At 37.7% G+C, this 23,730-nt stretch overlaps 1 protein-coding gene across 2 annotated transcripts in view; it reads right to left on the reverse strand.

Annotated features, from left to right (window-relative positions):
- The window catches only part of ASXL3 (ASXL transcriptional regulator 3), a 133,115-nt gene that overhangs the window by 59,324 nt on the left and 50,061 nt on the right, over nt 1-23,730 (reverse strand). The window contains exons 4-5 of one of the 2 annotated variants that reach the window (XM_072327683.1): nt 13,154-13,262; nt 11,707-11,818 (exon numbers count right to left, since the gene is read on the reverse strand). In XM_072327683.1, the coding sequence (XP_072183784.1) occupies nt 11,707-11,818; nt 13,154-13,262 (221 nt within the window). Of the gene's footprint in view, nt 1-11,706; nt 11,819-13,153; nt 13,263-23,730 lie in introns of those variants that run through there. The other variant, XM_072327680.1, reaches the window with a different exon arrangement.

The following is a 23,730-nucleotide window of genomic DNA, read 5'->3' on the forward strand; positions in this document are numbered from 1 at the left end:
AAAACTGGAATATCCTGAAAAGAGGAACACTGGTCTCTCAGGTAATACACACTGCTATTTGCCAGCCCTTTTAATAATATATGTTTTAATGAATAAATAGTACTCGCTTTAAACAGCCTCTTGACTACATGTTGTCTGAGATACAGAAAAATCTCCTGGTTGAAAGGAAAAATGACAAATTATTTCTAAAAATTCAGCATTCAGATATGAATGCCTGGAACATTCTGTTAATCACAGCAGTCCGCAAGCTTGACTAAAAGGTCCATAAAAACCCTTCCACTCTTAATGCCCGGCATCATCATTACTCTTAGTTGTGCTTAAGACAGCCCAGCTAAAACAGAATGAGCATGGATCCAGAAATTGAGCACTTTTCTTCTCCCCTCCTCGTCATACTCAACTCGAGTCCGGCTGCCCAACACCAGTGCAGATGCTCACACAGTTGCTTTGTGATGCCCAGGTCTTCCCTACATGGTGCACCTACCATAGGACTCTAAGGACATGCAAACAAGCTGCATAGGCGTGTGAGAAGGAGTTCTAGCCCAACCTTTCTCTTCATATATGGTTTTCACCTTTCATCCTTCAATAGTGCATGCAGAGAACTGACATAGCACTTCAGATCCCTTGCCTCTAGCACTATTTCTTAGAATAAATATTTTAAAGGCTTTTTTTGTGTGTGTGTTTGTTAGAAAAAAGATAGAATTGAGACAATTCGGTTATCAATAATTAATTGGCAGTATAAGATGCATGGGATATTAAACATTTCCATGCTGAAAGAAAAACTAATTAATACTTACCTCACAAACAGAGAATATATTCTGTTTTATAACATTGGGACTATATCAAGACAATTTTTACATTAGATTAAAAATTTTCATTAGCAGATAAGAGAAATCCAATTTTGTTACAAGATTTCTAACTGATATTTTCCATTTTTTGTCCATGTACTTGAAGCATTTGTCAAGAATATACAAAGAAGCTGCAACACAAAACAGCTTCCGAGCTTATGTTAGGATCAGTGTTTTCCACATGATGAGCAAAGCTTACAATCAAAAATGACAACTTGAAGGAGCAGTAAATTGTCAGCAGAAAACAAACAACAGCTATTTTATATAATCTAAATCACTGCAATTGTGAAGCTTCTGGGATACGGAACACCTACACCAAAACAAAAATCTGACACTTCAAATTACCGAGCTTTTGCTTTGTTTCTTCTTTTACAGATATTTTCACTGTTTTCTGGAAAAGACTAAGAGACTCAAAGGACTGAGTTAAAACTGGAAAAAGAGCAAGAACACATCTCAAAGTTAAGGAGAATAAATTTTAAAATGCCTGAAAAATGGAAAATATTGTGCATATAACACTATGCTAGGAGAGGATACCACATGACCTATCACAAAGAATGTACTTCTGTCTTCCAGTAAGACTGAAACTCCCATTCACTCTTTTGATTAAGTGGAAAATTCTGATTTTCATAACTTGGATTTTAGACATTATCCAAGAGTGTCCCCCATTTATTTTGGTGGCAAGGTCAGTTATGGAAAGGTTTGGCAACACTAACTGATGATGCTCAACACTAGGAACTGTTAACGTAAAACTCGTAATACGGCGTGGGAATAAATGCAAACTTTGTCCTACGATGATTTTGTGCTTTCATTCATAAACTCCTTAATTTAAATGAAAAATGAAACTGTGACAAGGTCCATCAGAGGCAGTACTTCTGAATTCTATCTTTACTTCTATTTTGCATAAAAACACTACCAGTGTATTGTTTTCTTTTGCTTCTGCTTCTTAAAAACTTTGACAATTAAATTAAATCAAGAAGCAAGCCTCGTTCTGCTTGGTGAAGCAACTGGAACAAAAACCTGCTGAAATAATAAACCAGCTTACATAGCCATAATCTCTTCTGCATGTACAGAAGGAGTACCACTGGATGGAGGTCCAGTTTACTGCAACTCCAAATTACTTTAGATTTTCATAAAAAGCCCCAAACATGTAGGGAACAAAGAAATTCTTCTTCCTGTAGTCTATAATTAAAGAAATAAGCATACAAGGTTGAAAGCCACAGCTTAATACATTTTAAATGGCATGGTGATTAGAGAAAGGCAAGTTCATTTATTAACAACAAATTAGTTTCCTTTCTAAAATATATTGTCTACATTAAAAACAGTTTCCTTCCTATATTTTAGTAGCTTAAAATAGTAAGAATGTATTTTAAATATTGTTTTCCATGTTTTACTTCAATTTCCATTTCCATTTAAAAACAGCTTGATACAAATAATGGGTAAAAGCCTAACCATCAATAGTAAATAAAAGATATCACAGACTGTTTTCCAGAAATAGAAGAACATAAACACTGCAAATTTAAATACATGATGCTAATTTATGTAATTGTCTAATAGTTTATACAGTCAATTCTCCTGATTAGCAAAAAATAATACCCAAATTATTATACAAGCTTTATTTAGAGGCCAATCAAGATATTTATTGTTTAAAAGACACTACAAATTAATCTTTCATCAGGAAATCAAATACAAATACGAGGCAACTAGTAAATTTGATCTCTTAAGTTGTGCTACATAATGATTTAAGTCGAACTATAACAAAATCCCAGTATATGGCAAAGGCTGTAAAATTGTGAAAATTGTGTTTATTTGTTCACTTAGATGAATAAGGAACCAACTGCTTTTCTCTGTGTGAGTTAAAAGTGGAAAAAAAGGGGAAAAATATAACAGAAAAATATGTCAGTGTTTGAAGTGAACACTGATGATCCTAGTGGGAAAAAAACAAAACAAACAAAAGAATGACTTAAGACTGAGCAGGTTTACCTGCGAAGAACAAAGGAAAATAAAAACAAAAATCAAGAAGAGTTCTTGATATGTATGTATTTGGTCTTTGTACATATGTAGGTCACTTCGAAAGTAATGCATTCTATTTATTTCCATGGAAACTACTACAGATACAAAAAGCACAATAACACTCCTTGCTAGACCAAATTCTTGCTATAAACACTATTTTTCAACACAGTCAACACCATTAGCTACTCATTTTTGCCAGTGATGAACAACAGCCTGCAAGCAGCTCTCACAAAAATCTGTACCTACTGCCTCACTGTGCTCACATCCATTGTTTAATCTCCATAAACATTCAGCAAACATCGTTGAATGTCAATGGATGCCCTCATTTTCCACATGGAGGAATTCAATGACACACCTTTGCTTCCTACACATTTCCATGTCAGACACCATTGTGTCAGACTGCCCCTCTGCTGCCATCTGTATGGCAACAACATGTTTATAGCATATTGGTGAAAAGGTTCAACCCCTACTGCAAAAAGCACCAACATCCACCTCTGATTTTGTGGACCAACATAATAAAACAGAAGGCATTACTTTTGGAGCAGCTCTTATAAATACAGCTTTGCAAAGCTGGAACCGCTCTGTTCAGAAGTTCTGAAGTTTTATTAATATTATCAGATCCACTCTGAAAAGCTGTATCAGTAAAGAATGCTAAAAATAAACTCGATGCTGAGGAATAAAAAAAGAATCCTGAAAGAATGCAACAGATGAAGGAAAAATATTTGGATAGCAAATAAAAGACTTCACCATTATTGCTACTGCAGAAAAAAAGAATGAGCAGTTTTAAGCCTACAGGAGGCATTTCCATTTAGTAGAAAATAATTAGGTGACATTCTTTAAATCAGCTTCTTCAAGGACCAGGACCGAGTGAAGGAATAAAGCAAAAAGCAACTATTAAGCCATAAAATGTTAGGTTATGAGCTGGAAGAGCAGCTGGGTTTCTGAAGATAAGACCTCCTTAGTGAGTGTGTTCAGAGAATGTTAACATGAATGATAAAATTAGAATTCCTTAACAAAAAAGAGCACGTTAAAATGTTTTTGACAACTTCCTGATAAAATAACCTCCTCTCCTCCATTTTTCCAAGGCCCCTTTTGCTAATTACTCTGAAAAGTTGTGATTTATAAAAATCCGCAGTGTTACCTTTCAATTTCAAATTTTATGATGTGATTCAGTAATTTTATGTTACCTTCTATATTTCCTTCTCCCCCCCCCCCCCAAAAAAAAAAAAATAAATAATAATAATAAAAAAAACAAACAAAAAATATGATACCTGCTTAAAACATAATAGAAGATTATGTTTATTCAAAGAAACAGTCTTTTGTAGGAAAGCAACTTAAAATTATTTGGTCGCATTGTCACTGAAATTTATTAGGAATAATTATAAGCAGATTCATGTGACTGAAAAGATAGGAAAGTTCCTGGAGTGCTTTAAGAGGCTTATTTTCCTCAAATAAATATCACAATTAATTCTGATTTCAGACAGATGATACTTATTTAAAACCAAACCAGTAAAATCAACAGCATTTCACTTCCTTATTTTTTATAGAAACCACAGCAGATGAGAAGGATTGTTTACTAATGACCACATTACAAAACTCAAATTAATATTGTTACCATATGCTGAAGACTATACTCCTACCTCAAGCATAAAATGTATGCACACATTCTAGAGATATGGAACTTAACAGTCCCTTAGGAAAACATGTACTCAAAAAGTGCCTCTAAAATATCCATAAAATTCATTATTTTCCTTGGGTGACGTAGATCTATACTTGTATTGACACACATGGTCACGCTTTGCCAACATAGATGGATCAAGTAATTCACCTCCATCAGTCTTAGATCTCTAGAGCCCAACTTACAAAATCTGAACAATTCAGAACTTGACTGTTGCCAGCAGCTTTCGAAAAAGAAAACCCATTTGGGAGTTAGTTAATTGCACAGCTTCACCAATGCAAGCAAAACCAGAAGCATATATCAAGGCCACGACTGTGACTATAATATTCTTTCTGAAAAGCAGTACTTTCAGCATGAAATGATGAATAACATTCAATCATATATTTTAGAAGAGGACATCAAATATTGTGTTAAGATAGTAGTTTGCACTGAATCACATCACAATCTGAAGAGAATTTTGTGCCCAGACACTTCATAAATCTTTGAAAACTACAAAATCTTATTCCAAAGGAAGTCAACATTTTCCACTAAAAATGTAGTCTATCATCACTAAGTCACCAATTTCTAAGGCCTCATTAACTCTACCGTACAGCAAAGAGAGCAGATGAGAAGACTTCCCTCAAGCTCTATAGGAGCTTCTTATTTTTGTGAGTCATGCAGTGACAATGAAACAAACAGAAGTTAAACTCAGTGCTGGGTACAAAATATTCTATAATTAATTCTGGGGAGATGAAAAAAACAAAACAAACAAACAAACAACAACAACAACAAAATGACCATCAAAAAAAAAGTCTTTCTTCTGTCTCTCTCTTTTCAGTGTCATCCCAAACTCTTTGTTCAGGCTGCTATCCTCTTTGCTGCTTTCCTGCTTTGAGAAGACCCTTCCTCACATCCAGACGTTGTCATGCACAACAGACACACTCAGCAGAATCAGCAGCATCACTTACAAGAGAGAACACGCTGAGGATGACAGGTTTCCCTGGACTATGCCAGAAATTCCATTCTCAGAGAATGAAAAAAACCCAAAACTGAATACAAAAGGTGGATTCAGATATTGGTAAATGTTCATTCCTTACAACAGGAGTAATCCTAGCAACTTCCTAGTCCAAACAGCACAAGCTGTCCAAGAGCATAGCAGTCACAAAGATAAAATTTCAGGGTTCTGCAAGAATCTGATCTTCTATCATCCATTTACTACTACCTCTAAGAAAAAAACAAACAAACAAAAAACCAAATGGATGAGGGAAAGGCTGTTGATGTGGTCTACCTAGACGTCAGCAAGGCCTTTGACACTGTTTCCCATGCTATTCTGTAGAAGCTGGCAGCCCGTGGCTTGGACAGGTACACTCTTGGGTAAGGAGCTGGCTGGAGGGCTGGGCTCAGAGAGTGGTGGTGAATGGAGTTAAATCCAGCTAGCGACCAATCATGAGTCGTGTTCCCCAGGGGTCGGTGCTGGGGCCTGTCCTCTTCATTATCTTTATTGATGACCTCGATGAGGGCACTGAGTGCACCCTCAGTAAGTTCGCAGATGACACCAAATTGGCTGGGAGTGTGGATCTGCCTGGGGGTAGCGAGGCTCTACAGAGGGATCTGGACAGGCTGGAGAGCTGGGCTGAAGCCAATGGGGTGAGGTTCAACAAGACCAAATGCCGGGTCTTGCACTTCGGCTACAACAACCCCAGGCAATGCTACAGGCTTGGGGAGGAGTGTCTGGAAGACTGCATAGAGGAAATGGACAGGGGGTATTGATTGATGCTCGACTGAACATGAGCCAACAGTGTGCCCAGGTGGCCAAGAAGGCCAATGCCATCCTGGCATGCATCAGAAACAGTGTTGCCAGCAGGAGCAAAGAGGTAATTGTTCCCCTGTACTCAGCACTGGTGAGGTTGCACCTCGAGTACTGTGTCCAGTTTTGGGCCCCTCAATGCAAGAAAGACATCGAGGCCCTGGAACGTGTTCAGAGGAGGGCAACAAAGCTGGTGAGGGGTCTGGAGCACAGGCCTTATGAGGAGAGGCTGAAGGAGCTGGGAATGTTCAGCCTGGAGAAGAGGAGGCTCAGAGGAGACCTCATTGCTCTCTATAACTTCCTGAAGGGGGATTGTGGTGAGCTGGGGGTCAGCCTCTTCTCTCACATCATTAGTGATAGGACCAGAGGGAATGGCTTCAAGCTATGGCAGGGGAGATTCAGGCTGGACATTAGGAAGTATTACTTCTCAGAAAGGGTGGTCAGGCACTGGAATGGACTGCCCAGGGAGGTGGTGGAGTCACTGACCCTGGGGGTGTTCAAGGAAAGACTGGATGTCGTGTTGAGGGACATGGTTTAGTGGAAGCTACCGGTAATAGGTGAACGGTTGGACTGGATGATCTTTTCCAACCTTGGTGATTCTATGATTCTATGAAAAAAACTGCCTAAGAATCAATTCTGCCATTCTATTTTTGAAATTGAAGAACTTCCAGTTTCAGGAAAACTACAGACCCTTCCTCACAGAGGAAATGACATGAACACCAGGCTTCCATTTTGGGCTGGTGAAGGAAGGCTATGCAGGAAGGTCCACCTCTGTCTCAGTGAGGTCATGGTGCACCCCACTGCTGTGGGTGAACACAACTTTCAAACAGCCACTCTCCACACCTAACAGATTACTTCTGGCTTCAGAAACCCCAGGGAGCAATACTTTTTTGAGAAAAGAATATCTTCTTGATGGGCAAAAAAATATTACAGTAATCATTTTCTCAGGCATTGGAGATTGGGATTTTAATTCTTTTACTGAGTCTTTACATGCTGCCCTTGTGTTTGAGTGAAGCAGAATTTCTAAGAAGATATGGAAGAGTATTAGAGACATTCTGCAGAATTCCCATTCCACACAAAATCAACTGTAACATAATATTTCTTTATCACATGCTTTGGAAGATGGAGGGGAAGAAGGAGAGATCTCTCTACAGCATCAGCAAAGCCCCGAGGTGTGGCTTCTTTTATTATCAGTTCAGCAGAGCTGATGTGGGCTTGGAGCTTTTGCCAAGCCACGTATTTATAACTGTGAGAAATTTCTATAGCATTATGCTAATAAAATTGTTCAGTAGCTTGCATTTATACTCTGCCTACTGGGGGATATTGCGATTCTTCTCTGCTTGAATGTCAGCTGATATGTTTTAGTCAGAAAGCTGAAGACTCATCTAAATGACGACAAAAGGACCGAAGCAGTTGCCACAGTTCATCTGTGAGGGTCCCAAACTCATTTTCCAACTAAATGACTTTAAAGAAGCACTGTTTAGACCCTTACTAACAACATCTTTTGACATCAGATCACTCTGTCAGAACTGGGACTTTTGGACTCCATCACACTGGAAACAAGCAAATGAAAAGACACAGTCAGACAACCAAGAATACGGTGTGCAAACAATGTCCACTATTATATGTATCACATGTATTAAGGCTGAAAGGAGTTGTTATATTTATTGACCTCTTCTAAAACACAAGTCAGAGATAAAGAGTTTTTTGTACTGGATGTTCTTAATTTATTTATTTTTTATGCCATGGATCATTTTCCTGGAAGATAAAAAAGGCTCAGTATTAGTGTGTACAGTTAAGCTGACGCACATTTCATCAGATTTGTTCTCCCAAATTAAATATTTTCCATAGAAATAACGTTTCTTAAATATTTACAAACTGATCAAGTCATCTCATTTTTGATAAGCTAACTAGACTGGTGCTCTTCAGTTCCCCAAAGCAATGGAGGGATTTGTTCACTCAGGAGTTCTTATACTTTTGTAAACTCTTTCCTACTTTTCTAAATTCCTACTTACAGATCAACTGAATACAATACACTAATAATCATTTAACTAGTGCTGTACTCAGAAAAAACACTATACCTACTATAACCCTTAATTAATATTATTGAAATTATAGTCCAACTACATTAGACTAATTAGCAAAAGCATCTTATTCAATTTCTTTTCCTACTGTGATCTTTAAATGATTTTCACATTTACTGACTTACTGGATACATCTCCACTGCACAAATACAACCTTTTTGATTTACTTTAAATTCCAATAAAACTCATGTTGTCCAACTACAACTATTTACAAAGCAATCAAGAGAGGTCTCAACATCGCATATTATCAATAAATTTAACCAGGAAAAATTTTATACTTTTCAGAAAGTAACAATAAATATCTTGAATAAAAGGGGATCAAATTACATTCCCAGAAGAACACCATTTTGGATGGTAATTCCTACTCCTCTTCAGAACTAGTAACTTGTAATTTTCAAACTATCTAGAACTGGCTGCTTTTCTTTGTCTTGCTGCTGTTTTTAAGCCAAGTGTACACTGAAAACACAAAAAATTGCAGGGGTTAGAATAGAGCTTAACAGACCATCGAGTCCAACCCCTCTGCTACAGCAGGCACCCTACTGGCACCCTACTGTATCTAGGTCACACAGGTGGGTGTCCAGACAGAACCTGAATATCTCCAGAGAAGGAGACTTCATGACTGCTCTGGGCAATCAATTCCAGCACTCCATCACCCTTGCGCTAAAAAGTTCTTCATGTTCATGTGGAACTTCCTATGTTCAAGTTTTAGGCCATTACTCCTCATCCTATCACTATCCCACTACCTCATCCACTTGCCTCCCTTTAGATATTTATAAACATGATTCAGTTCTCTTCTAAGTCTTTTTTTCCCCAGGCTGAACAAACCCAGGTTACTCAGTCCTTCCTCATACAGAAGATGCTCCAGGCCCTTTTTCAACTGTGTGGCTCTCTGCTGGACTCCTACTAGGAGATCCCTGTCTTTTTTGGACTGGGGAGCCCAAAACGGACTAAGTAGTCTAAATGCGGCCTCATCATGGCAGAGAAAAGAAGGAAGATCACCTCCCTCATCCTGTTGGTCATGCTCTTCCTAATGCACCCCAGGATCTCATCAGTCTTCCAGGCCACAAGGCCACACTGCTGGTTCATGGCCAACGTACTGCCCACAAGAACACCCAAGTCCTTCTCTGCAGAGGTCCTCTTGAGCAGATGATCCCCTAACCTGTACTAATGCATGCTGTTACTTTTACCCAGGTGCAAGATTCTACTCTTGTACTTGTTGAACATCAACACCCTGCCCAACTCTACAGGACGTCCACATCTTGTTAAATGGTAGCACAGGCTTCTTGTGTGCATGCCTAACATGCATTTATGCATTTTATCTAACAATTCAAAATATATATTAATGTATATATATATAGATGACTTTACAAATTTTCATTCTAAAGAAAACCTATTACCTAACATGTTTAACAAAACTAATGTCTGTATCACCTGGCTGATACAAGACACTCTGTCTCCAATTCCTTATTGATCTTACACAGCCTCTTAGCCTTTCCAAATAAAATGCAGACTCACCATTTTTCAAGATTTGCCAAAGAGAAAATAGGAGGAGAAGTTCTCAGCTGTAAAAACAGTCTAAGTGTAAATGACTTCTGTATACTAAATAGTTTAAAATGTCTAATTTTAGCAGCTGGTCTCTTGCATCACCATAAGCGCTAGAATGGTTCCTATTACTGCAAACTGTGAATATAGTATGCAGCCTCCATGCAGTCAAAACCCAACAATTTTCTACTTCTGGTATTCTGGCACCATTATTTACATTCTGTCATTTCTAAATAATGTTTTTGCCACTATTTTTGTTTGTTCATAAGAAGTAATATCTACTTCTGCTATCTATCTGTACCTAAAATGTTTTTCTTTGCTGGATTCCTCCTGTGAATTAAAGAAATATCCATCAACTAATTGTCTGAGTATTAGATGGGAATTACTGAGGAACCACAAATATTTATACACTTTATACATTCAGTGTAGACTGCATTAGCATAGAAACAGTGTATATGCACAGTCTAACTTATAACTGTAAAAAAATAGTAGAGCTATTTAATAATTCATGACTGTTGTTTTTCAGTCAAGCTTCGTAACTTCACCAGCAGATTCAAAGCAATCTGGCTTAGGTAATTCCGTTATTCCTATCATAGAACATTTTGTGACTTCATTGCTACTGAGGAGTGATACTGAACAGTATCAGTCTTGCATGGCTACAGCATGGGAGCCAAGCAACTCATCCAAGATCAAACAGGAAGTCTGTAGTAGGAAAAAAATATAATAGAAAAAAAAAGCCAAGAACTGAGCCTTTTCATGTCCTAGTTGTAAACATGACACCTCCTCAGTATACATGAAGTCAGCCAAAACAGAAGGCTGCACACTGTGCCCAGCAGTGGGTCAGTTTCTAAGCGGGTGGGCAGAAGAAAACTGATAAAGGGAAAGTTTATTTCAGAGTCCCTGCAAAGTTCTCTTTTCTGTGTAAAGCACTCATTTCACAAGTATTACGTGACTCTACCTCTAATAAGAATATTCATTTATATCACTTTCAAGTCATTTTAGATGACTGAAAAAGTGTTTCCTTTAAGAACAATTGTTACCTTTAGAAAATAAAAAATACATATATTTTCTAAGGCACTGGAACAGGTTGCCCAAGGAGGCTGTGGATGCCCCATCCGTGGAGGCATTCAAGGCCAGGCTGGATGTGACTCAAGGCAGCCTGGTCTGGTGGTTGGTGACCCTGCATATAGCAAGGGGTTTGAAACTAGATGATCATTGAGTCCTTTTCAACACAGACCATTCTATGATTTTATGCTGCAAGTACCTGTGATATTTCTGTTTGTCATTATTTCAAAAAATAAAAATAAAAAAAGCACAGTCAAGATTCAAAACATCCACATGTTTTTATGCAAACATGGTATCCAGGAGAATCTGAAAGAATTGTCTTGTAGCCAAGTATAGTATTAAGGGACCCTATTTGCCCACCCTGAAGTCAGCAAGATACACCAGCATCTGCTTACTGCAAGTCTAAAGCCTAACAGGCTACATAACTCAATAGCTACGGGGCCTAGAAAAAAAATGTTAAACTTATCTACTCAGTACACACCTTCACTACTTTTGACAAAACAAAGACAAATTAAGACACTTGGCATTCCTGATTTCTTTATGAGGCCACAAAAGATACGAGGACACTCAGAAATAGCCCTCTGCATGCAAAACATCACTTATACTCTTCAGAAACCACACAGGAAAATCATCGCTAAACAATACCCTTTTCTTTTCCCCAAACATGTCCTCTAAAATTGAAATTAAAACACCTACCACCATTTTCTTCTCCATTATTATTGTTTGTCTCAGCCATTTCAGTGCCATCTAATTCAGATTCACATCCTAAATCCAATGTTCCATCAGTAGGGCACGTTGATTCTTCTTTCTGCAGTTAAAATGAAAATGAAAACTAAAATTAACAAGAAAAAAATCAGATATGTTCCTGCTGCATCTCCAAAAATAGATTACTGCAGTGTACTCATATGTTTACATTTCAATAAAAATGAAATGAAATGAAACATGCTTGTGAGTTACTCCAGAAAAAAACATACAAACAAACCTTCATGAAACAACTTGCAAAGTAAAATCAAAAAAGCTACTTTGTGAAGTCAAATCATACTCTATATTTAACAACTGTCAAATAAAATGGAAGTTCTTCCACTTTTCATTTTATTTTTTTAATTCTTTTAACAGAAACAGCCTTGTTTGACTGTTAAAAATCTGAATCTTTGAGTTGAGTGTCCAGAATGCTGCAGCAAAACACAAATCCTTTAATGTTTCTTTTTAGCTTTTGGCTGTTTCCTGAATTCAAATAGCTAAAGCAACCTGGAGCTCACAGGCATGGGAGTGATTGAGAATACTTGGGTCTGTGCCAAGAATATCTCCAGATTTAAAGCAAAACAACAGCATTTATTTTAGTAAATTAGGAAATGGAAACCTATTAACTCAATCTCAGATACAGAATTTTTGGTTAACAGGAGCAAACAAATCTATATGGTTTTATGTTTTGAAACTTTTACATGTGATTTGTCTGCCATAAATTACAGAAGAGCCTTCATTTCACTCCCCCCCAGCTTCAAATTTTAATTAACTACATTTAGGCGGCCAAACACAATCTCACTCTAGTTTTTCTCTTCTGCTTCACATTCCTCCAATTTGATTGTGAAGCCACTCCAAGTTTGGTCATGGATAATAAAAAAAAATGTCATACACAGAAATCACCAGATAGACACCGAGAAAGACAAATAAAGCAGAAAAGAAACAGCACAAAGACAGAACGCCATCACTATACTCCCCGTCAAAACTAATGATGCAAGCAGAAAATACGACGTTGATTTTTTTAGACTCACAATTTTTCACCATTCAAAAATCAAACATTAATACAATTATTTAACAAGAAAATCTGTGATCATCTTGATCTCAATGCTCATAAAACAGTGGCTTTTCTGTGAAAAACTCTGACAAATCAGCATTTTAGTTAAGCTGCATGTTTTTTATACTACATGCCAAAGTCAAGAACATGTATACTCTATCTAGGATAAAACATTCAATGTTTACTTTCATTATAAATCCTTTTAAAAGACATCTGAAAGCAGTTAGTAGGACTATCAGGTCATTTCCTCTCCAAAGAATCTAATCTGTTTACCTTTCTATCTATTGAAACATTCATAAAGAGGATTAATAGCACCACGTACTTTCTATTCACAGCATTTAAACTTACTTTGAGAGCGTAGAGTCCTGACTTCCCAGGGATTTTGAAGAATGTTCCATCACCTACGCGAGTGTTAGTATGAAGCATTGCATTCAGGCAAGCTAATGGAGAAGTTCCACTGAAAAATAAAATTGTGCAAAAATAAAGCAGTCCAAGATTGAGTGTCTCTTGTAAAACTATTCCCTCAGTCTATTTTTTTTTTAAATCATGCTTGCCTGGCTTTTTTTTTTTTTTTTCCCTCCTTTTTCTTTCTTTCTTTCTTTTTTCTTTTTTTTTAATTCTCTCAACACTGAAAACATCTACATTACAATAACAGGCCAGTTTCGAACTTAATCATATGCATCTGTCCCCTAGGCTCGAGGCAAAAAGTCTGTGAATTATAATTATGCTTTTCTTCATACAGCAACCAGCTCCACATTTAAAGAGAACCATAGTCCAAATATTTATGTGAAATTACTTCGTAAATAACACCATGAAGCCTCATTTTTAAAATGTTACAGACAACGTGGCTGCTGCACATGAATGATCAAAACAGCACCAAGTTCAAGGGCAGCTGCATCCTATAGGATGAAAGGCAACAAAAGAACAACACGGAGCCAAAGAAGAACGCATTAAAATTAAAAGTGATATATAGTTGAGCTTTCTACAGGCTTAATGTGGTCAGCATGCATTACTATACATAAATATAAGCACATTTATATGTTTCTGTGAAGCACTATCTTTCCTAATTAGAATTGTTTTAACGATTAAGAGACTGACCTACTCAAGGTAGTAATTAAACATGATATCATTGTGGAATGCACGTTAAGGGACTATTTAACAAGAAACACAATGTGTTAAGAAAAAAACAGTACTTGTACACAGATCTCTTTATTTAATATTCATGGTTACGGCAGAAAAGGAATGCAGATGTTTCTACTCCGGATACACCTAGACAATGGTGAAAAGTTGATATCAGAAATGTTTTATTTCCATTTAATTTTAAAATGAAATGTTAGTACAAGATGTACAGATGCACTGTCACATCTCTGTCCTCGTTTACTGACTGCTGAACAAATACACAGGGAATGACTCTGAAACTGTGCTTCTTCCCTGGGGTCGTCAGTCTGCACGCTCACTTATCTTGAGCCACGTAAATATATTCCACTCGGTTAAGTGGAACAATGCCTGCGCATTAAATTTAGCATGCTGCTAAGTATTTCAGGATTAATTATATACTCAACTATAAGGCAAGATCAGGGCTTCAGAAGTCCATCAGAAACAACTGTTCTTTATAACACAATGTAACAAAACGTCCTTTTTGAAATTCACAAGACTGGTCCTTTTTAAATACAAAACTGAATTGAAACTGCCCTCTTTCTCAGTATGCTGAAGCTTTGTGTTAACTCATACGGTTCTGTTAAAACAAGATTCATCCTTCCTGAACATATATAAATTTAATGGCAAGACAGATCATGTGGTAGAATCACAGAATGATAGAATCCTTAGAGTTGGAAGGGACCTTTAAAGGTCATCCAGCCCAACTCCACTGCAATGAACAGGGATTTGCACAGCTACATCAGGCTGCCCAGGGCTGATCCAGACTTGCCTTGCAAGTCTCCAGGGATGGGGCATCAACCACATCACATGGCAACCTGTTCCAGTGCCTCACCACTCTCACTGTAAAATAACTTTTCCTTATATCCAACATATATATCTTCCTTCCTTAAGCTTGACGCCTTTGCCCCATATAACTGCATCTTGTTGAATATAATTTACCCACTGTTGGTCACCCAACATGTCATATTACTACATCCAAAATCAAACATACAGGTAAAAGTGTGATTGTTGATAAATATATAAGCTATTTAACATAAACGCACTTTGTAAGTATTGTAAATATGATCATCCAATATGAAAATTATTAAAAAAATGTTTCTTTTTCTTTTTGGGAGGGCAAATAAAACTAATTCCACATCTGGTTTTAATATAATACTGTAACATAATATAAAAGTAAGTATTGCAGAACTATAATGATACTGCTAACAGTAGCACAGAAGATACTAAGAGATTCCATTTCAATTGAATTTAATAATTACTTTATAAAGTTTTGGAATATGTAGCATACCTCTCTTTACACATTTTTCATACTGTATTAATGTTTGACAAGCAAAGACACGGGCTTTTAATGGAGCAGTTCTAGCTGCATAATTTCTTCCATATGGTAGCACACACAACATGAGGCAGTTTAGACCCTCACAGTCTTGGATCTTTTCAGTTAAACATTATCACAGATTAAGACTTTCCCTGCAAGATAGAAAGGACTTGCTGACTCTGCAGTAGAAGACAAACTCAATACATCAACAAGAAACAAAATTCTGCACACATGTATGCAGTGATTTGCTTCATCCTCCTACACCTATGTAGAAATTCTGGATCCCTCGCTTATTTTTAGATATTATTAAGCAATTAAAATGATACATGATGAATGAACCCAGAACAGAGGATTTGGCAATATCTCATGACCACTACTGTGCTCACAGCAGATATCTTAATCTTCAAAGTCTAGCCAACTGGCAAGTGGACAATAGAAACTACTCTCAGACTTACAAAGAAATCTGCATCAGCTATGGAGCCAAGAGGTACTTTAACTACTATTATGCTTGTTTCGTAAAGATATCTGCAATTCTGAAATAGTTTTGCCTGTAACCAAGGGGCTGTATCCACTCCTCTTAAAAAGCAGACTTGCATACGTTTGTAATGGGAACAAAACAAAACACACACCCTTAAGTTGAAAACCAAATAATAATCTGAATCCTAGCTAGCAGCTCAAATTGGAATCTCATGGCGTTCTTTATCACTGCTGTTCTGACCCATGTTAAGCCTATTCTGTCTGCACAGGCATCCTTAAAATTCCCAGTCATTACCCACAAGGGGTGATGGACATGCTTACAGTACATGCTATTGCAACACAAAGAGCAGCGGTTAGAAAACCCAGCAATCAAAGAACCCATGACGCAGACTGATGTCTGAATCATAGGGTAGTATGTAATACTTATTGCATACTTTCTAAATTCTCCTTCAGCCTAAGGCCATACTCACTCTGCTGGCATATATTAATAGAGCAGTCAAGGATGGACAAATAAAAGGCTATGAGTATCTCTGAATGTGAAATGCTGCACAACTTCACCAAAATTTTCGAAACGCTCCAAATTGGTTCCATTTTGATTTGATAAAATCAAATTGGGTACAAAAACTCTCTACTTTGCAACTTGGTATCTGTGAATTTTTATAGTAATAACACATTTTCACCCAATATGCTGTAAGTTTTGTTGCCATAACCTACACATGAGGAATATATTTAGCACCTACAGCCTCCAGATGCTGAACTTCTATATCATAATCATAAATAATTATGATCTCTTGGGTGAGACTTCTTTAAACCGCTGTGGTTTAAAAGTTATATATATATACGTATAGTGTCACCTCCTGTAGTATGTATTTAAAATTTACCATTTTCTGCTGGCATGTTTATTATATAAAAACATAAAAACACAGAAACAGTATACCTATATGTGCACATTTTCAGAAACATATATATTTTTAAAGTTACTTACTTTCTGTACAGGTGATACGGAGTCGCAACAAGCAGCAACATAAGAAAGAAAAGAAAATACCAATTAGTTATCCAAAATAATAGTTCTTATTACAATTTGATCGTTTAAAAGACATTAGGCAATTCACGGTTTTAGATATGCTCTTCCTCAGAATCACCATATTAGAAGCAGTCAATCATCATTCCAAATAATGTCACAAAATTCCTGTACATTATAAAAGCAAGATCCTCAGCCCAACTCCCCAGTCAAAAATATCCAACATTTTGTGATTCTGGGCTCCCTCTGCTGGTCATGCAGCTGGTGCTACCTGAAGCCACGCTCCAGTCTTAATGGCCTCCACGCAGAAAGCTCTGCAAAAACATGTACACTGAGAGCATTCTGTTACTTTTCTCCTCTGACACCCTCCTGCTTAAAAACAACCCTAAAACCACAATTTATTTGTATATTTAAAATGTCTTAAACACATAGTTTTGTCAGAAACCCTGAAAGCTTCTATGGTTATACTTCTAATGGCCTTTGCTAGACTGCTTGCCAAGAGAAAATTGATTATCTTGGAAAATGAGATGCTTTAAATATGGAAAACAAGATGCCTAAAGCCTGTCTGTCTTTCCAATACAGTGTGGTAGGCAGTGGAAGCACCCTGAGGCTAGGCAAGCAGGGCATCTGGCCCCAAAGCAGGCAGCACTTCAAGCCCTTCAACCCCTTCCTAGAGCTTCCCAGGATTCCTGCTGGGATCTTAAATGGGACTGTAAGTGCTGGGAGAGAAGCACTTCACTTCCATAAATGTGATTATTAATTTTTGCCTGCAATCATCTCACAGATCCACAAATAATCACAAAGCCTAAAACAAAGTAAAAGCAAAAGGGTCCATAACTGATTTCTAGACCTGATAAAAAGTCACACAGCTAAAATAGGCTTATCACACTCGTAAATTATATCAAGGGATTACAAAGTACCCCTGGAAGAAAGACCTGAAGTAAGAGATACATCAATGAACTGGAGACAGAGAAAAATCAACAACATTAAAGTCAGTCAAAAGAAATGGCAAGTGCTACTATACAGAATACGAAATCAAATACTAAAAATACATATATTCATGGCAAGTCAAAGGGAGAGAAACAAGCACAGTAAAACAAATCAGAAGGTAATGATGGCACCACAACTGTATTAACAGAATGGGTCAACTGAATTGCCATCTGAGAGTCATAAAAAGTAAATATTTGGTTAAGTTAGGTGCTAGTGGATGTCAAATGCTGGGTCTACTTAATGAGAAGCGTTGACAAGAAGTAGAAAGCCTAAAGAAAAACAACCATGGTAACAAATAAGAAAATACAGCCTTTGGAGAAAGGTTAGAGAAAACATATTTGTGTGATTTAATAGAGTAAAAGTAAACATAACTGTAATTTTTTAGAAAATTTAGAATGCTTTTGGAAGTCAAGAGAGATAAATATTCTTCATAGCCTCTGGAGGAAGAAAAAGAAAATTCTCAGGTTGTCTGAAAGTGTGAAAGTAACTGTTATTGTTTTAATCAACACTAGAACAAGACAAGGAAGTTTGTAAAATAACTTTAATCAGAGGATTAAATAAACACCTGTCCTGGCTGATTCACATACTGGAACCCATCCCAGTCTTAACGCTGGTATCGAATGACCTCTTGAGAATGAGTCCAACACAGCCTCCTAAGATTCTTTATCTCTTTATTAAATAGAAATGTTAAGCCAGAGATTAATTTCCAGGCAGGCAGCCGCTGCCCTGTATACAGCCATGCCTGATGAGTACTGCTGCTGCAGCCCTGGAACTGGGGCTGAGCCCAGGTGAAAGAACTACCAGAGGTCTACTGAGCAGAAGACTGAAAAAACCTTGAGATGTTGTTCTGTATTTAAGTGCTTGGATTTGTTTAATCTGGGATGGAAGTATTTATTTCACCATATCTGGTATGATGCTATCACTGTTTATCATTATCAAATATTGATGTTTATAGTTGCTGCTATTGGGTACTGGTCAACACTCAGCTGATCATGAAGCCAGCAGCATGCCCAGGTAGCCAAGAAGGCCAAAGGCATCCTGACTTGTATCTGAAATAGTGTTGCCAGCAAGAGCAAGGAAGTGATGGCCCCTCTGTACTCAGTAATGGTAAGCTGTACTTTGAGTACTGTGTTCAGTTTTGGGCCCCTCACTACAAGAAAGACATTGAGGCCCTGGAGTGTGTTCCGAGGCTTACAGGCCAAGAGAGCTGGGCTTGTTCAGCCTAAAACAGAGAAGGAGTGATCTCACTGCAACCTTCCAGTACCTAAAGGGTGCCTATAAACAGGAGAGGAACCAGTACTTTGAAAGGATAGATAATAGCAGGACGAGGGGAAATGGTTTTAGGTCAAAGGAAGGAGGATTTAGGTTGGATACTGGGGGAAGTTCTTTCCTATAAGAGTGGTGAGGTGCTGGAATAGGCTGCCCAGGGAGGTTGCAGATGCCCCATCCCTGGAGGTGTTTAAGGCCAGGTTGGATGGGGCCCTGGGCAGCCTGGTCTAGTATTAACTTTGGAGGTTGGCAGCCCTGCCTGTGGTGCAGGGGGTTGGAAATTCATGATCCCAAGGTCCCTTCTAACCCTAGACATTCTATGATTCTATGACAATTTAGAGAACAGCAACAAAGCTTTGAGGGGTCTGGAGCACAAGTCTGGAGCATCAGAGGGAACTGGGATTATTCAGCCTGGAGGAGGCTCAGGGGAGAACTTATCACTCTCTAAAACCGCCTGAAGGGAGGTTGAGGTGAGGTGAAAGTTGGGATCTTGGAAGTTTCTTCCAATCTTGGCAATTCTACGATTCTATGACTCTATTCTATGCTAAGTGGTATTGTATAGAACCAGGGTCATTCACAGCAAAGGACCGAAGGATCCAGGAAGCAACAGAACTTAGACAGCTGACTTAGCCTGGCCAAAGGAATATTCCACACCATATGGCATCAAATGGAAGGAGTTGTGAACAGAGCGGAAGTTGATCTCACTCTTCCACTGCTCAGGGGGCTAGCTGGAATCAATCAGGAGGTGGTGAGCGATTACGTGCGCAACAATTGTTATGTACATTCAGATATGCATGTTTGCCATAATTAGTTTCTTTTTCCTTTTTCTCTATCTTAGTAAATAGTTATCTCAACCCGTAAGTTTTACTTTATTTTTTTTATTCTTTATCTTTTTTATTCTTTTTTATTTTTTATTATTTTATTTTATTTTTTATTATACACCATCTCACTGGGAAGGGGAGCAATGAGCAAACGACTGTGTGGTGCTGAGCTGCCCTGCCAGGTTAAACCACAACACTAGGACAGCCATAGGATCAGCAAAAAGCTTCCCATCAGTCCTCAGCAAGCTTTTCAGAAGCAAAAGCTTCAAGTTAGTCTAAACAAATCAAATCATACGATACTGAAGTCTTGCCCTCATTCCACATCTTCCCTCGATATTTTGTGGATCTCTTGCATAAGAAGACTGTAAGTAAATCCATTTTCTCATCCAATGTTAAAGAAAAACTGTGTGCTCCAGGTAAAATTTCATTCGAACTCTTTAGACAGCAAAATCATGAACTAAACATATTAATCCAAAATAAACTAATTTAAATTATCAAACAGAAAAATTGATTTGAACAATTAACTTAAAGCTTGCCTTAGTATTTTTTTCATTTGTTTTCCTGCTGGGAGGTTAATTCTTTCATTGCTTGAAATGATTAAAATACCACAATCAGCAAATAGATAGAACTTTAATGTAGTATTACTTTATGCTAATCAAAAGACTATATATACATTCAGCAATTATCTAACTTAACTTACAATAATTAACCTAATAATTGTATTTTTTGATGTTAAAATAGCAATGACATCTTACTAAAAGCTAAAAAGCCTGGTAAGCTATTTTTGGAAAGAAACTGGAATTTGATTAGAACATTGGCTTTTAGATATTGAATTAAAACACACAAAATATACTGAATATAAAAAAAGAAGGGGGACTTTTCCAAATATTATGCAGCCAGCCACATTTATTAGACAATAAAAACATGCTGTTTTACAGTGTTAGTAGTAGGGTAGCTAGGGAAACATCTACTTGTTTTCTGTGAAGACTAGTGAAACTATTGAGCTGGTAGATCTCAGCCTTTCACACAAAGTTTTACTCATAAATTGGAACAAAAAAAAAAAAAATTCTTTTTGAAGTTCCAATTGGCTTTTGAATTTTAAAAGGACTCCTAATTTGCACTACAGAAAATATTTAATACCTACAGTATGTATGACTGTCAAATCTGACTACGCTCTAAAGTCTTTTATAGGAACTGAAGAGCATACAAGTAGAATGCTATTTATACTGTTTCAATAAGATACGTTTAAGTTTTTATCTTAATGTAAGTCCTCCCAATTTATGAACCTAATGAGATTCAACAGGAATCTCCTTCAGCAAGATGTTGCACTTGGGTGTTGGGGCAATCCTGGGTACATCTATAGATTGGGAGAACTCACTGAGAGCAGTGCTGTGGAGAAGGACTTGGGGGTCTTGGTAGATGAAAAGCTGAACATGAGCCAGCAGTGTATTCTTGCAGCCTAGAAGACCAACAGCATCAAAAGAGGGGCGGCTAGCAGATTAAGCAAGGTGACTGTCCCTCTCTACTCTGCCCTTGTGAAGCCCCATCTAGAGTACTGCATCCAGGCCTGGGGTCCCTAACACAAGAACGACATGGAGTTCTTGGAGCAGAGGAGGGCCACGAGATGATCAGAGGGATGAAGTAATTATGAAGCTAAGCAAGCTGGGCTTGTTCAGCTTGGAAAAGAGAAGGCTCCAGGGAGACCTTATTGTGGCATTCCAGTACTTAAGGGGACTTACATACAAAAGAGAAAGTGACTTTTTACACGGTCAGATAGTGATAGGGCAAGAGGGAATGGCTTTAAATTAAAAGAGGACAGACTTAGATTACATATTAGGAGGGAGTTCCTTACTCAGAGGGTGATGGCACTGGCACAGGCTGCCCAGTTAAACTGTGGTGCCCCATCCCTCTAGGCGTTTGAGGCCAGGCTGGATGGATGGGACCCCGGGCAGCTGAGATGGTGGGTAGTAGCCTTGCCTGCAGCAGGGAAGTTGGAACAAGATGATCATTATGGTCTGTTCCAACACAAACCATTCTATAATTCACCTGGATATTTACAAGTACTTCAAAAGAAAGCTTATGAATTTCCTTAAAATTTATTTGCTCCTAATTACCATCAAATCTGTTCTTATTTGGACAGTACCCTAAATAAATAAATAAATAAATAAAAATCTAGATCTCTGCTCCTATTCATGCTTCACATTTAGCACCTGACTTTCAGCCTCCAAATATCACAAGCACGGCTGCCATTAAGTAGCCAGAGAGCTTACTGCTACCATGCCACAAATTCTTGCAAAATGTAAGCAGATCCCAAAAGATGATGGAGAATGATCCCATGCAAACTGCTGAAATTGCTTCATATCCAGCCTCTACACAGATTTCTTTGTTCTCTACAACAGATATATTATTAGTGTGATCTAAAAAAGAACAACAACTAATACAGACATGCCAAAATGTAACATGTTCATCACAGATACCTCATGTCTGTCTCTAGCTGGCAGAGTGTACCTACCAGCTTTCACTGAAGTTAACCCAAGTAGTGACTCCTAGAGCAGGAAACTTAGAAATGAACTTGAACCTTGAACTGTAGCTTGCAAGGGATTTATAAGCAGCTGGAATCACAGTTAAGTATTTGTTATATCATTAAGAAAACAAATCTCTTTACTGTGTTTCAAATGTGAAATAACTTGGACCGATACTGGAGAGAAACTCAGTGTGAATACCACCTTCAAGCCAAGCATAATGCAAGGATATTCTCTGCATTTCTTGCAGGACAATCAAAAAGGCTGCTCAAAATCTCAATAACAAATTCACCCACACAGTCCAGTAAGATACATAGGTTCCTTGTAAGACAGAGCTACCACATGTGACTAAACAATTGTCTTCTAGCTGTCTCTCAGTAGCTAAAAGTTTGGTTCACTCTTGCAAATACTGGCCTAGGCTTCACTTATTAATCACCTTTTTGCTGTACTGTAGCACTGTGGTATATCTGATGCTTTTTCCTTGTGGTGAAGACTACTGAAAACAATTTGGATCTGCCCTCTACTCTGTACAACAGCCTCTGACAGGCATTTCAGTCTAGTTCAGTGTTTCCACCCTTATCTTAAGAGAACTCTCTATGGTCTGCGTCCAGGACACCCACTCTATAATTCTGACATAGGAAGTTCTGGCATTTCATAACACTGTTAATCTTTCTAATATCTAGAGGAAAATAAACCATGGCTCCTGAAAAACTGGAAAGCCTTCTCATAGTGTCAAACCTGAAGACAACAGGCACGTTACCTATCAAGATATACATTTCCCCTAGATTCACAATTTATTTTAAAACACAAAGAGAGTTATAAATGAAAATCACACAAAACCACATTAACAACGTCACATTAGAAACTGCAGACCGAACAATACAAACATGTTGCCCAGAAATTTAGATATCACTAGTTGTTATTTTTGCAGATCACCCTTGTCCACTGTCAGTCATTCCTCTGAGTCTGCCTCTCCAAGGGATCTAAAAAGCATGCTTGTAACACTATGTCACCTCTTTAAATGGTTTTCACATATGGCAACAAGCATTCCTCAACCACAAAGAAAATGAGCCATGTTTTACAGAGAATGTTTACGCTTTCTCTGTGTTTTGTAACACCTGGGAAAAACTCAGGTTTCTCTTCTTCGAGAAGAAAAATCTCACCAAAAAAATAAATAAATAAATAAATAAATAAATAAATAAATAAATAAATAAAAAGGATATACAGTAAAGGCATTCCTGTACTTTGAAACCTCCCCATTTTGTTAGATGGAGAACAAACAACACAAGAACAAAGCAACGCTAGCCAAAGCGAGGGGAAGCATTTAAATGTGTTTTTCAAAGACATGGGCA

This window comes from Excalfactoria chinensis, chromosome 2 (assembly GCF_039878825.1).
Source record: "Excalfactoria chinensis isolate bCotChi1 chromosome 2, bCotChi1.hap2, whole genome shotgun sequence".
Classification (NCBI taxonomy): Eukaryota; Metazoa; Chordata; class Aves; order Galliformes; family Phasianidae; genus Excalfactoria; species Excalfactoria chinensis.